General features: G+C 41.1%; 1 protein-coding gene across 3 annotated transcripts in view; it reads right to left on the bottom strand.

Moving 5' to 3' along the window:
* Positions 1-14,240, bottom strand: part of LOC133556785 (erlin-2-like) — a 52,307-nt gene that overhangs the window by 15,124 nt on the left and 22,943 nt on the right. For all 3 annotated transcript variants that reach the window (XM_061907055.1, XM_061907057.1, XM_061907058.1), the window contains exon 9: positions 6,113-6,171. In XM_061907055.1, the coding sequence (XP_061763039.1) occupies positions 6,113-6,171 (59 nt within the window). The remainder of the gene's footprint in view (positions 1-6,112; positions 6,172-14,240) is intronic.

Raw genomic sequence — 14,240 nt, 5'->3', positions numbered from 1 at the left:
TTTTTTTCCCAAATAGTTCAAGAAAGACCACTACAAATGAGCAATATTTTTCGCTGTTATACAATTTGATAAATCAGAAACTGATGACATAGTGCTGTATTTTACTTCTTTATCTCTTTTTGTTCCAACCAAAAGTGCTTTGCTCTGATTAGGGGGTACTTGAATTACAAACATTTTCACAGGTGGTACATCACTGAAAAAAGGTTGAGAACCACTGGTCTACATAACATTTAATGGTGGTTCTTTTTTGCGCAGATTATGTGTAACAGACCATCTTCCTCTGCTTTCTGCTTTTTGCAGGCGGTCTTATTTACATGGCTTAACTTTGACAGCGTCTTCTCAACATCATTCAAGTTGTAGTTTTTAACGCTTCCAATGCGAGACTACTGACAGATATGTAATTTGGAACTATACATTCATTTGTATTAATAATGACAACAGCGAAGAATGCATGGGCATGTACAAGTCAGTCAGCCCCACAACAAAAGAATAAAGAAAAATAAGTAACTACAATTGCAAACTCACACAAAGTACTTTGGTAAATTTCTACCATAAATGGAGATATCAGCTGATGTTGCAATTGGGGAAAATTCAAATTTAGGAGGAAGTATGAAGAAAGGCAAGGATTTCCAATTTTCAGGAATTACTCATATCCTAAATACACTAAAGCAGGTACCAATAAGTAAGTTGGTTTTGCATAAGTCCCCTTTAAATAGTCAAAAGCACAGCCATCTGGCAGTGTGCTCGGGGTTTGAACCACACATTAAGTACTTTCTACTCACTACAAACGAAGTGAGAGCAAAGAGAGCTAGGCTTGACCTGCTTAGGGAGAATATCACAGGGAAAAGCGCGACCACCCTCCTTTTATTCTAAATTTTATTCATTTTTCATTTTAGTTTTTATTTCTAGAAAAGAGTTCAACAGTTAAAATAGAGATGTCCGATACTATTGGGCTGCCGATATTATCAGCCAATGAATGCTTTAAAATGTAATATCGGAAATTAACGGTATCGGTTTCAAAAAGTCAAACTTATGACTTTTTAAAACGCTGCTGTACAGAGTGGTACGCGGACGTAGAGAGAAGTACAGAGCACCAATAAACCTTAAAGACACTGCCTTTGCGTGCCGGCGCAATCACACAATACTTGCGGATTTTCACACACACAACTGAATGCAAACGCCATACAGGTCACACTGAGGGTGGCCGTATAAACAACTTTAACACTGTTGCAAATATGTGCCACACTGTGAACCCACACCAAACAAGAATGACAAACACATTTTGGGAGAACAACCGCACCGTAACACAACATAACAAATACTCAGAATCGCTTGCAGCACTAACTCTTCCGGGACGCTACAATTTACACCCCCCAACGCCGCCCACCTCAACCTCCTCCAAATTCCAAGCTGCTGTTTTGAGGCATCCATCTATCCATTTTCTACTGCTTATTCCCTTCTGGGGTGGCGGGGGGCGCTGGCGCCTATCTCAGCTACAATCGGGCGGAAGGCGGTGTACACCCTGGACAAGTCGCCACCTCATTGCAGGGCCAACACAGACAGACAGACAACATTCACACTCACATTCACACACTAGGGCCAATTTAGTGTTGCCAATCAACCTATCCCCAGGTGCATGTCTTTGGAAGTGGGAGGAAGCCGGAGTACCCGGAGGGAACCCACGCATTCCAAGGGGCATGTTAAAAAAAATAATATACTTTATGACTTCAATAATAAATATGGCAGTGCCATATTGGCATTTTTTTTTCCATAACTTGAGTCGATTTATTTTGAAAAACCTTGTTACATTGTTTAATGCATCCAGCGGGGCATCACAACAAAATTAGGCATAATAATGTGTTAATTCCACGACTATATATGGGTATCGGTTGATATCGGAATCGGTAATTAAGTGTTGGACAATATCGGCAAAAAAGCCATTATCGGACATCTCTAGTTAAAATCTAATTTGTAGGTCACACGTGCACTTATAAAACACATCAAAGTTCACTTGTGTTGTTTTGTGATCCAGCCATATTATAAAAGGTTTCCTTGTGCAGTCCTGCACCTTGTCATAGTAGTTTTCTTAAAGGAAATGTGGGCCAGATTATCTTTTTGTGACATTATTCATCTCTGCCTAACAATGGCGGTGTACCACTTGCATCCTATCTTACCTCATCTTCTATCTTACCTCATCTTCTATCTTACCTCATCTTAGGTACTCGAGTCCAGTTGTCACAGAAATTTAGACTTTCAGCTTTAAAGGGGAACATTATCACCAAACCTATGCAAGCGTCAATATATACCTTGATGTTGCAGAAAAAAGACCATGTATTTTTTCAACCGATTTCCGAACTCTAAATGGGTGAATTTTGGCAAATTAAACGCCTTTCTGTTTATCGGTCTTTTAGCGATGACGTCAGAACGTGACGTCACCGAGGTAACACACCCGCCATATTCATTTTCACATTACAAACACCGGGTCTCAGCTCTGTTATTTTCCGTTTTTTCGACTATTTTTTGGAACCTTGGAGACATCATGCCTCGACGGTGTGTTGTCGGAGGGTGTAACAACACTAACAGGGAGGGATTCAAGTTGCACCACTGGCAAGAAATCTGCCGCCAGACCCCCATTGAATGTACCAAAGTGTCTTCACATTTGACCGGCGATGCTAAGACAGACATGGCACAGAGATGTATGGATAACCTGCAGATGCATTTGGAACGATTAAGTCAACGAAATCACAAAAAAGTGAGTTTTGTTGATGTTGTTGACTTATGTGCTAATCAGACATATTTGGTCACGCGATGACTGCCAGCTAATCGATGCTAACATGCTATTTACGCTAGCTGTATGTACATTGGAAACTAGATACCCACATTTAATGCGAAACAAACACTTACCAATCGACGGATTTAAGTTGCTCCAGTGTCACAAAATGCGAAAGTCCTGATCGTTTGGTCCGCACATTTTACCGGCGATGCTAATAAGGCAGCCATGCTATGGGCCACTTCATTAGGTACACCCACGCTATGGCCGAATAGAGTCAACAGCTATTCGCTCAATAGCTTCAATTTCTTCTTTAATTTCGTTTTCGCTATCTGCCTCCATACTCCGACCATCTGTTTCAATACATGCGTAATCTGTTGACTCGCTTAAGCCGCTGAAATCCAAGTCTGAATCCGAGCTAATGTCGCTATATCTTGCTGTGGTAACCGCCATGTTGTTTGTATTGGCAGCACTGTATGACGTCACAGGGAAATGGATAGTGGTTTCGAAAATAGCGAAAATAAGGCACTTTAAAGCTTTATTTAGGGATATTCCGGGACCGGTAAAATTTTGAAAAAAACTTCAAAAAATACAACAAGCCACTGGGAATTGATTTTTATTGTTTTTGACCCTTTTGAAATTGTGATAATGTTCCCCTTTAATCAGTTGCCATCAATGACAGCTGAAATGTTGGAGCATATGGACATGATATGTTAACTTACTGCTTCAGTTGAAATTAGGCCAGAAACCTAATCAATGGAAAATGTGTATCTTTTTGTCTACGGCAGGGGAGTCCAAAGTGCGGCCCGGGGGCCATTTGCGGCCCACGAGTCATTTTTTAACGGCCCCACGGCACATTGTAAAAATACTATAAAAAAAACAAACAAAAAAACAAAACAGAAAAAGTGTTATAAAAGAGCCAACGGGTGAAATTTAACAAGAAAATGTTGCAATGTTGACTAATAACACAAATCTATCATGCAGGCTGTTTCTGTCTTTAAAAAATAATAATGAATCAAAATCCTGACAATATGAGTTATTGACCTATTCAAGGCTCCAATAACGTCACATTAAATATTCCAATTTCAGATATTCTTTGGGGAAAATGTTGCATATTTTGTGTTTGCTATGTAAAAAAGTTTTTTTTTTTTTTAATTTGTTTTAAAAAGGGCCTAAAACAAACAAACAAAAAACATAAACAACAATAAAACTTATAAATCTGAAGTTGATCTGGAGGTTATTTAGTTAAAAGTAAACAGTTAATAAAATTAATATATTTTTTTTAACACTTTAATGAGTAGGAACCTTTTGGATCCCCAATAATTGTTGTGTAACTTGTTTTTAAGTGTCATTGCAAAAAAAAAAAAAATAATGAATTAAAATCAATGTTATTGACCTTTTTAAGGCCCCAAATATTATATAATCTCAAATATTCCACTTAAAATTTTATTGGGTGAAAATATTACATATTTTGTGTTTTTTTCCATTAAAAACTGGGTTTTCTTTGACAAAAACAGCATACAACTTAAATCTTTTGGTAACGTTATATTGACAGATAGACCTAATGTTGATCTAGAGCAGGGGTCGGGGAACCTTTTTGGCTGAGAGAGCCAAAAAGCCAAATATTTTAAAATATATTTCCGTAAGAGCCATATAATATTTTCTTTAACACTGAACACAACTAAACACGTGCATTTTTAAGTAAGACCAACATTTCTAGAGTATAATAGGTCTCTTATTCTTTGTAATAACATTGTTATTCTGAAGCTAACTGTGGAGGAGGCGTGGTCTGCGGGCCTGCAGCGACAGGTGCGTAGATGGCCCACCTGGGCCTTGTTATCTAATCACCTGTCGCTCTGTTATAAGCAGCAGCCAGGAGGAGAGACTGGGTTGGGGCTGAAAATACTATTAATAAAACAATATTGTAACCCTGAAACAGGCTCTCATGTCGGTGCTTGGGGGTCTGAAGAACACCCAGGAGGGCAAGCCCCACACTAACCAATAATAAATAAATAACTTCTTACCATTAACGCGACTTCTTGAACAGGTGCGGTAGAAAACGGATGGATGGATTAAAAATGCATGAGAATGTTTTATATTTTGAACATTATTTTTAACACTGTGATTACAAGTGGAATTATTCATTACTTATCGTGTTAAACAACGTCAGCTCAGATTTATCAGAGAGCCGGATGCAGTCATCAAAAGAGTCACATCCGGCTCGAGAGCCATAGGTTCCCTACCCCTGACCTAGAGATTTAAACTTTGAACAATAATAAAAATAATAATACTTAATAATGACACATTTTTTGTATTTTTTTGACCAAAACCCTTTAAGGTCCACAGGATCAAGCCTGAGTGGAGCCCCAAATGTATATTTTATGTACATATACAGTATAGTATTGGTTTTTAACATAAAAAATATCAAAATGCCCCCCGCTTGCTTTGATTTTTAGCTCGGTTGGTAGAGTGGCTCGGTTGGTAGAGTGGCCGTGCCAGCAACTTGAGGGTTGCAGGTTGGATTCCCGCCTCTACCAACCTAGTCACTGCCGTTGTGTCCTTGGGCAAGACACTTTACCCACCTGCTCCCAGTGCCACCCACACTGGTTTGAATGTAACTTAGATATTGGGTTTCACTATGTAAAGCGCTTTGAGTCACTAGAGAAAAAGCGCTATATAAATATAATTCACTTCACTTCATTTTTCAGTGTGCGGCCCTCAGTGGAAAAACTTTGGACACCCCTGGTCTACGGAGTCTAAATAGAAAATTATGTCCCTTGGTTTCAACAATAAGTTGCTTTTAGTTTGTTATCAAGACCCTAAAAAAAAAATCACCTTTCCATTGACGTAACAAGCCTTGGTACACTCTATTTAAGAAGGACTGCATTCTTTGCTCATTTATTGTTCAAATTGCGCAATTTTAAAAAGTTCTGTGTGCGCTTATTCCATCTTGCTTTGACACTGCTTGCCCGCACGAAGATTGGAAAATGGAAACTGCCTCTATGATGACTAAGCAACACCTGCAGGCTGATGCATGTGTCCGTGAAAACTGAATCAAAATGTGATCAAAACATCTGGCATTTATCCCACTCTGGATGTCATCTATAAACTAAAGTCAGATTTTTACAGTGTGTGTGAGAGAGCACATGAAGTCACTGCAAGATGCTCAAAGACTGACATGAACCAGCTGTGGTTTCCTTTACAGTACTTGGCAGGGAAAGTTAGAATAACAATAAGTCAATCCAATTGGCCTGGGTGGGTGGAGGGTGTACACAACACAAAGTTAGGAAGGCAGAGAACATTCTTTGTTGACACAAGGGGAAAAAAATAAAAAAATCTTACATCAGTTCGTAATTCCTGCGGATGCTCTCTGGGATGTTAGGCTTTGTGACCCGGACTGCCTGCAAAAAGTCCAAACCAAACACAAAAAAGGATCAGTTAGTTCCTAGTCAGCTTAGATGCAAAATCTCCAATTGGTAAGAGTATTGGTTTCCCAGAAAGAGTTGCGATTGTTTTAAATTGTCCTAGTTATTTATAGGAAACTCAAAGCCTGAGAAATATCACTCAAGGGAGAGTCGAACACTTGGCAATAAAATGTGTTTATCCGCTGGGTTTCTTTATTAAAACTTCCTAAATAAACAGTCTTGTACTGATGGTTGGTTCCTGTGGGACGCTAACTTAAAAAAGCTTTCTGTCTTTCTATGACACTGTACACAATGTTGACATGAAACTCAAGAGGTGTTCAGATGTCGGTTATACACTAAATTCACAAACCTACTTTATGTATAAATTCATACATCAAATTGTTGAGCAAGACAAATCTCAGGCATCTAAATATGAATTTTCTCACATACACCTGCATCTTGTTTTTTGTCTGCTCCACTTCTGGTAGGATTCGGTCTTCAACAAACATTTTTGCCGATTATTTTAAAGGGGAACATTATCACCAGACCTATGTAAGCGTCAATATATACCTTGATGGTGCAAAAAAAAGACCATCTATTTTTTTAACCGATTTCCGAACTCTAAATGGGTGAATTTTGGCGAATTAAACGCCTTTCTGTTTATCGCGCTGGAGGCGATGACGTCAGAATGTGACGTCGCCGAGGTAACACACCCACCATTTTCATTTTCAACACATTACAAATACCGGGTCTCAGCTTTGTTATTTTCCGTTTTTTGACTATTTTTTGGAACCTTGGAGACATCATGCCTCGACGGTGTGTTGTCGGAGGGTGTAACAACACTAACAGGGAGGGATTCAAGTTGCACCACTGGCCCGAAGATGCGAAAGTGTCTGCCGCCAGACCCCCATTGAATGTGCCAGAGTGTCTCCACATTTGACCGGCGATGCTAAGGCAGACATGGCACAAAGATGTATGGATAACCTGCAGATGCATTTGCAACGATAGTCAACGAAATCACAAAGCTGAGTTTTGTTGATGTTGACTGCCAGCTAATCGATGCTAACATGTTATTTACCGGCGGTGCTAAAGCAGACATGGTACAGAGATGTATGGATAACCTGTAGATGCATTTGCAACTATATTACGTTTCCTTCCATCCACATTTAATGCGAAAAAAACACTTACCAATCGACGGATTTAAGTTGCTCCAGTGTCAAAAGATGCGAAAGTCCTGATCGTTTGGTCCGCACATTTTACCGGCGATGCTAACGCAGCTATTCGGCCATGCTATGGCTATGAATAGCGTCAATAGCTATTCGCTCAATAGCTTCAGTTTCTTCTTCAATATTTTCATACTCCAACCATCTGTTTCAATACATGCGTAATCTGTTGAATCGCTAAAGTCGCTGAAATCCGAGTTTGAATCCGAGCTAATATCACTATATCTTGCTGTGGTATTCCCATTGTTTGTTTACATTGGTAGCCACCACACTGGATATGTTTATTTTACTTTTTATTCATAGCTGTATGTAGAAGTGTCTGCTTGTATCTGCTGCTTTAATGCCTTTAATGTCCTCTGTGTTCTTTGATGTTCGATTTTTCCCTCTTACACACATGGAAGAGGGATGTGTACTATGGCTATGAGGTTTTTTTTTTCCCCCCCTTGGCCTCAGTCTGCACCCCCGCTCCAGGGCCTCGGCTAAGACCGATTTTTTAATTTTATTTTAATCTTCTATTTTTTTCTTCCCCCCCCACCCCCCTTGTTTACCTGTATGTCATCTTTTTTGTAAGGGGCGCTGGAAGCCGGCAGACCCGTCAGCGATCCTGTTCTGTCTCCCTGTAATGTTTGCCTGATCTTGAATGGGATTGTGCTGAAAATTGTAATTTTCCTGAAGGAACTCTCCTGACGGAATAAATAAAGTACTATCTATCTATCTATCTATCTATCTGTGTGACGTCACAGGGAAATGGCCAGTGCCTTCGCAGAGAGCCGAAAATTAGGGACTTTATAGCTTTATTTAGGGATATTCCGAGACCGGTAAAATTTTGAAAAAAAATTCCAAAAATACAACAAGCCACTGGGAACTGATTTTTATTGTTTTTAACCCTTTTGAAATTGTGATAATGTTCCCCTTTAAGTGAAATGAATTATATTTATATAGCGCTTTTCTCTAGTGACTCAAAGCGCTTTACATAGTGATACCCATTTTCCAAGTTACATTTGAGCCAGTGTGGGTAGAACTGGGAGCAGGTGGGTAAAGTATCTTGCCCAAGGACACAACGGCAGTGACTAGGGCGGCAGAAGCGGGGATCGAACCCGGGACCCTCAAGTAGCAGGCACGGCCGCTCTACCAACAGAGCCAACACTCCCATCCCCCTAAAAAAATAACTTTCAACATATGAAAACATAGGCAAAGTTTCCATATGTTGAACCATTTTGTTTATTGTGCTGCCAGTTTGTTTTTGAAGTGTTACACGTTTTAATTCCTAACTTTCCCTTTTTCATTCCTCAGTTTTCTATTTTTCCAATTTCAACTTGGAGAGGGAAGGAAGGAAGGACGTGGGCTGAGCTTAGCGCCCTCAGAGTTCAGCGTGTAGACATGTGTATACATAGACACAGCATTGACTGCATCGGTAGAAGCAGACCCGCCCCGTTAACTAATGCGAGGAATTGAAAGTTCCTTGTTCTGTTCATTAAGTTTTTCGATTAAAAAAAAAATAATAATGCAAATTTAGTGATTCCCAAAGCCCAAAAAAAGTCTGCGGGCTGTAGAGCTTTTTCATTTCGGGCTCCAGTACTCTGGAATGCCCTCCCGGTAACAGTTCGAGATGCCACCTCAGTAGAAGCATTTAAGTCTCACCTTAAAACTCATTTGTATACTCTAGCCTTTAAATAGACTTCCTTTTTAGACCAGTTGATCTGCCGTTTCTTTTCCTTTTCTTCTATGTCCCACTGTCCTTTGTGGAGGGAGTCCGGTCCGATCCGGTGGCCATGTACTGCTCGCCTGTGTATCGGCTGGGGACATCTCTGCGCTGCTGATCCGCCTCCGCTTGGGATGGTTTCCTGCTGGCTCCGCTGTGAACGGGACTCTCGCGACTGTGTTGGATCCATTGTGGATTGAACTTTCACAGTATCATGTTAGACCCGCTCGACATCCATTGCTTTCCTCCTCTCCAAGGTTCTCATAGTCATCATTGTCACCGACGTCCCACTGGGTCATTATTGTCACCGATGTCCCACTGGGTGTGAGTTTTCCTTGCCCTTATGTGGGCCTACCGAGGATGTCGTAGTGGTTTGTGCAGCCCTTTGAGACACTAGTGATTTAGGGCTATATAAGTAAACATTGATTGATTGATTGAAATGACCCCACTTCCTTAAACGATTTTTTAACAACGTGATTAAATTTAAAAGTGCCATATGTAATAATTTCATGTTAAGTCATCATTAAATGGCCCTGATATGTCAACTTTGAAGGCAATCCCATCCATCCATCCATCTTCTTCCGCTTATCCGAGGTCAGGTTGCGGGGGCAGCAGCCTAAGCAGGGAAACCCAGACTTCCCTCTCCCCAGCCACTTCGTCCAGCTCTTCCAGGGGGATCCTGAGGCGTTCCCAAGCCAGGCGGGAGACATAGTCTTCCCAAGGTGTCCTGGGTCTTCCCCGTGGCCTCCTACCGGTTGGACGTGCCCTAAAAACCTCCCTAGGGAGGCGTTCGGGTGGCATCCTGACCAGATGCCCGAACCACCTCATCTGGCTCCTCTCGGTGAGGAGCCAGATGCTTGTACCCGTGATCTTGTCATTTCGGTCATGATCCAAAGCTCATGACCATAGGTGAGGATGGGAACGTAGATTGACCGGTAAATTGAGAGCCTTGCCTTCCGGCTCAGCTCCTTTCTTCACCACAACGGATAGCTACAACGTTCGCATTACTGAAGACGCCGCATCAATCCGCCTGTCCATCTCACGATCCACTCGTCCCTCACTAGTGAACAAGAGTCCTAGGTACTTCAACTCCTCCACTTGGGGCAGGGTCTCCTCCCCAACCCAGAGATGGCACTCCACCCTTTTCCGGGGGAGAACCATGGACTCGGACTTGGAGGTGCTGATTCTCATTCCGGTCGCTTCACACTCGTCTGCGAACCGATCCAGTGAGAGATGAAGATACCGGCCAGATGAAGCCCTCAAGACCACATCATCTGCAAAAAGCAGAGACCTGATCCCGCGGCCACCAAACTGGAACCCCTCAACGCCTTGACTGCGCCTAGAAATTCTCTCCATAAAAGTTATGAACAGAGTCGGTGACAAAGGGCAGCCTTGGCGGAGTCCAACCCTCACTGGAAATGTGAGGGTTGTGATTTTTTAACAACATGATTCAATTTAAAAGTGTCATGTGTAATCATTTTTACGTCAAGTCATCATTAAATGGCCCTGATATGTCAACTTTGAAGACAAGCCTTGGCTTGCCATATATAATATATTATAAAAGTTAAAGTACCAATGATTGCCACACACACACTAGGTGTGGTGAGATTATCCTCTGAATTTGACCCATCACCCTTACCCCCTGGAAGGTGAGCGGAGCAGCAGCGATGGCCGCGGTCGAACTAGACATTTTAGCAGGGTGATGACAACAATCTGTCCCGACTCCTGAACAAAATATTGCTGTGTAACTTTACAAATACATTTGGCTAATCGACACAAGTTAATGTGCCATGATTACTTAATAAACCATATTGCAAAAAGCATAAACAAGAGAAACCTGGAGTGTAGGACTTGTTGATTGCCATTTAAAGTTACTTTGAGTAGGATTCAGATTTGGCTGCGCATCTGGCAACCTCAGTCATGGAGAGTGGGAGGGGACTACAACATTTTTTATCCGTAATTGCAGTACTATTTCTGGCCACATTAATACACATGGCACCTTTTTAATGCCCATTCACACACACAAACAAACTCTACTGGGGCGGCATAGCTCGGTTGGTAGAGTGGCCGTGCCAGCAACTTGAGGGTTGCAGGTTCGATTCCCGCTTCCGCCATCCTAGTCACTGCCGTTGTGTCCTTGGGCAAGACACTTTACCCACCTGCTCCCAGTGCCACCCACACTGGTTTAAATGTAACTTAGATATTGGGTTTCACTATGTAAAGCGCTTTGAGTCACTAGAGAAAAAGCGCTATATAAATATAATTCACTTCACTTCACTACTGAAAACCAGATGGGAATTCTAACACTCATTGCCGTTCTGCCCCTCCACCTAAAAACACTTCCAGTAACGTGAAAGTGAAAAAAAAAGGTAACTGAATCTAAAAAATGGAAGCAAGCGTCACTTAAACTGTGTCAAACACAATTGAGATGAACCACAATATTATGAGCTAGCTAGACTATGACCTCGGCGAATACTTTTCAATTGGCGGTCCGGAGGCCAAATCCAAACCAGGAATGACACCACAGAGCCCCCCGGCTTCAGTTCAAAACTTTAGAGACAAGCATTTTTGCAGCAAACTCTTAAAAACACAGTTTTTCTGTTGTATACTAAACACATTGGCCAATACTTAACATTTTGGGATCCAAACTTGCGATTTACACAACTGACGCATTCTTCAAGGCATTGTTTTAAGTCCGGTCCTTTTTGGCGGTTACGAAATTTCTTCATCATGTGAATTGTGTAACTACGGTGTTGTTCTAGCTTGTTAACTTCAGATGCAGTCACGAGTCATTTGTTCAACTTCTTTATTTATACTAGTAGTGTTTCCCAAGGTTCAATTTTTCATCATTTGAGCTCTTTAAAATGGTGCCCTATGAGTTCAGTTTAAAGACTTGTGGGACTGACATTTTTGCAGAAAGAGTGCAGTCATTGAGATGATATTTCACAAAGTTTTTGGCAGACGATTTTTAAAAACAGCAGAGCGATCCTGTAACTCTGACAAAATAAATACATGTGAACCGTAAAGGAAGCTGGGTTATACAAAGTAAGACTGAAAGTGAAGGGAAAAGTCTTAACATTTCTGGAAATGCGGCCCCCAAAAACAGTTGAATATCTCTGAGCGAGGGTCTTTTAAATAAACAGTGAATTCATAAATGTTCTTCTCGATGAATTACATTCCCACAGCTTTTTAAATGTAGGTGAAAAGAGGAAGTTGTTAAAGCTGCTAAAGGAGGGAACCAAGTCATGGTTGACCTACTCACCTTTTCTGCTGCTCTGCATTGCAGTCAATTCATCTCAAAATGTTTCACATTAATGTCAGTTCAACTGTACGTTTATTTAAACAAGACACATCATGAAAATAAACACAAGTAGGAATCCGGCTCATTTTGTTGTTGTCGGACAATTAAACATGACAATAAAAGTGATAGTTCAAAGCATGAATTCTGACATCTGCGAGATATAAAGATAATAACATTGACCGAAGCAGCACTTTCACTGGCCCTTGAAGTTATGAATGCAAAGGCGATGTTGTCATGTCAGAGTCACCTTTCATTGTTACAAGGTGTACCAGATCTTACTTTTGCCATTGCTTGACTCACTGTAATGACACACCGCCCTGACTCAAAACAATCATTGCGTAATAGTTATTTGTCTTTGAGTATGCAACATTGCTTTTTATCTGGAGACTGACATACACGCAACTTAATTATCATCTTTAGAGTAATATGCAAGTTACACTTAGAATCCTGTTGACATACTGCCATGCTAAGTTTGGCAAGTATTTGCGTCTAGAATAAGTTTTTTTTTTGTCCTGTCCAGCTTTTTAGGCTGTTCAGATTTACTTTACAAAAGAGAAGTATAGGATACTTCTCTTCTTGTTGCCCTTTTTGTATTTGACTTTATTTAATGTACAAACCCCGTTTCCAAATGAGTTGGGAAATTGTGTTAGATGTAAATATAAACTGAATACAATGAATTGCAAATCATTTTCAACTCATATTTAGTTGAATGCACTACAAAGACAAGATATTTGATGTTCAAAATCATAAACTTTATTTTTTTTTTGCAAATAATAATTAACTTAGAAATTCATGGCTGCAAGTAGTTGGGAAAGGGCATGTTCACCACTGTCTTACATCACCTTTTCTTTTAACAACACTCAATAAACGTTTGAGAACTGAGGAAAATAATTGTTGAAGCTTTGAAGGTGGAATTCTTTCCCATTGTTTTGAGTAGAGCTTCAGTCGTTCAACAGTCTGGGGTCTCCGCTGTCGTATTTTATGCCTCATAATGCACCACACATTTTCCATGGGAGACAGGTTTGGACTGCAGGCGGGCCAGGAAAGTACCCGCACTCTTTTACTACGAAGCCACGCTGTTGTAACACGTGGCTTGGCATTGTCTTGCTGAAATAAGCAGGGGCGTCCATGATAACGTTGCTTGGATGACAACATATGTTGCTCCATAACCTGTATGTACCTTTCAGCATTAATGGTGCATTCATAGATGTGTAAGTTACCCATGCCTTGGGCACTCATACACACCCATAACATCTCAGATGCTGGCTTTTGAACTTTGCGCCTATAACAATCCGGATGGTTATCTTCCTCTTGGTTTCCGGAGGACACCACGTCCACACTTTCCAAAAATAATTGGAAATGTGGACTCGTCAGACCACAGGACACTTTTCCACTTTGCATCAATCCATCTTAGATGAGCTCAGGCCCAGCGAAGCGGGCAGTGTTTGTGGGTGTTGTTGATAAACGTGTTTGGCTTTGCATAGTAGAGTTTTAACTTGCACTTACAGATGAAGCGACCAACTGTAGTTACGGACAGTGGTTTTATGAAGTGTTCCTGAGCCCATGTGGTATATCCTTTACACACTGATGTCGGTTTTTGATGCAGTACCGCCTGAGGGATCAAAGGTCTGTAATATCATCGCTTACGTGCAGTGATTTCTCCAGATTCTCTGAACCTTTTGATGATTTTACGGACCGTAAAATTCCTAAATTCCTTGCAATAGCTCGTTGAGAAATGTTCTAAAAGGGCGGCATAGCTCGGTTGGTAGAGTGGCCGTGCCAGCAACTTGAGGGTTGCAGGTTCAATTCCCGCTTGTGCCATACTAGTTACTGCCGTTGG

The sequence above is a fragment of the Nerophis ophidion genome, linkage group LG07 (assembly GCF_033978795.1).
Source record: "Nerophis ophidion isolate RoL-2023_Sa linkage group LG07, RoL_Noph_v1.0, whole genome shotgun sequence".
Classification (NCBI taxonomy): Eukaryota; Metazoa; Chordata; class Actinopteri; order Syngnathiformes; family Syngnathidae; genus Nerophis; species Nerophis ophidion.
The sequence above is the reverse complement of the archived record's forward strand: the minus strand, read 5'-3'. Positions and strand labels throughout refer to the sequence as shown.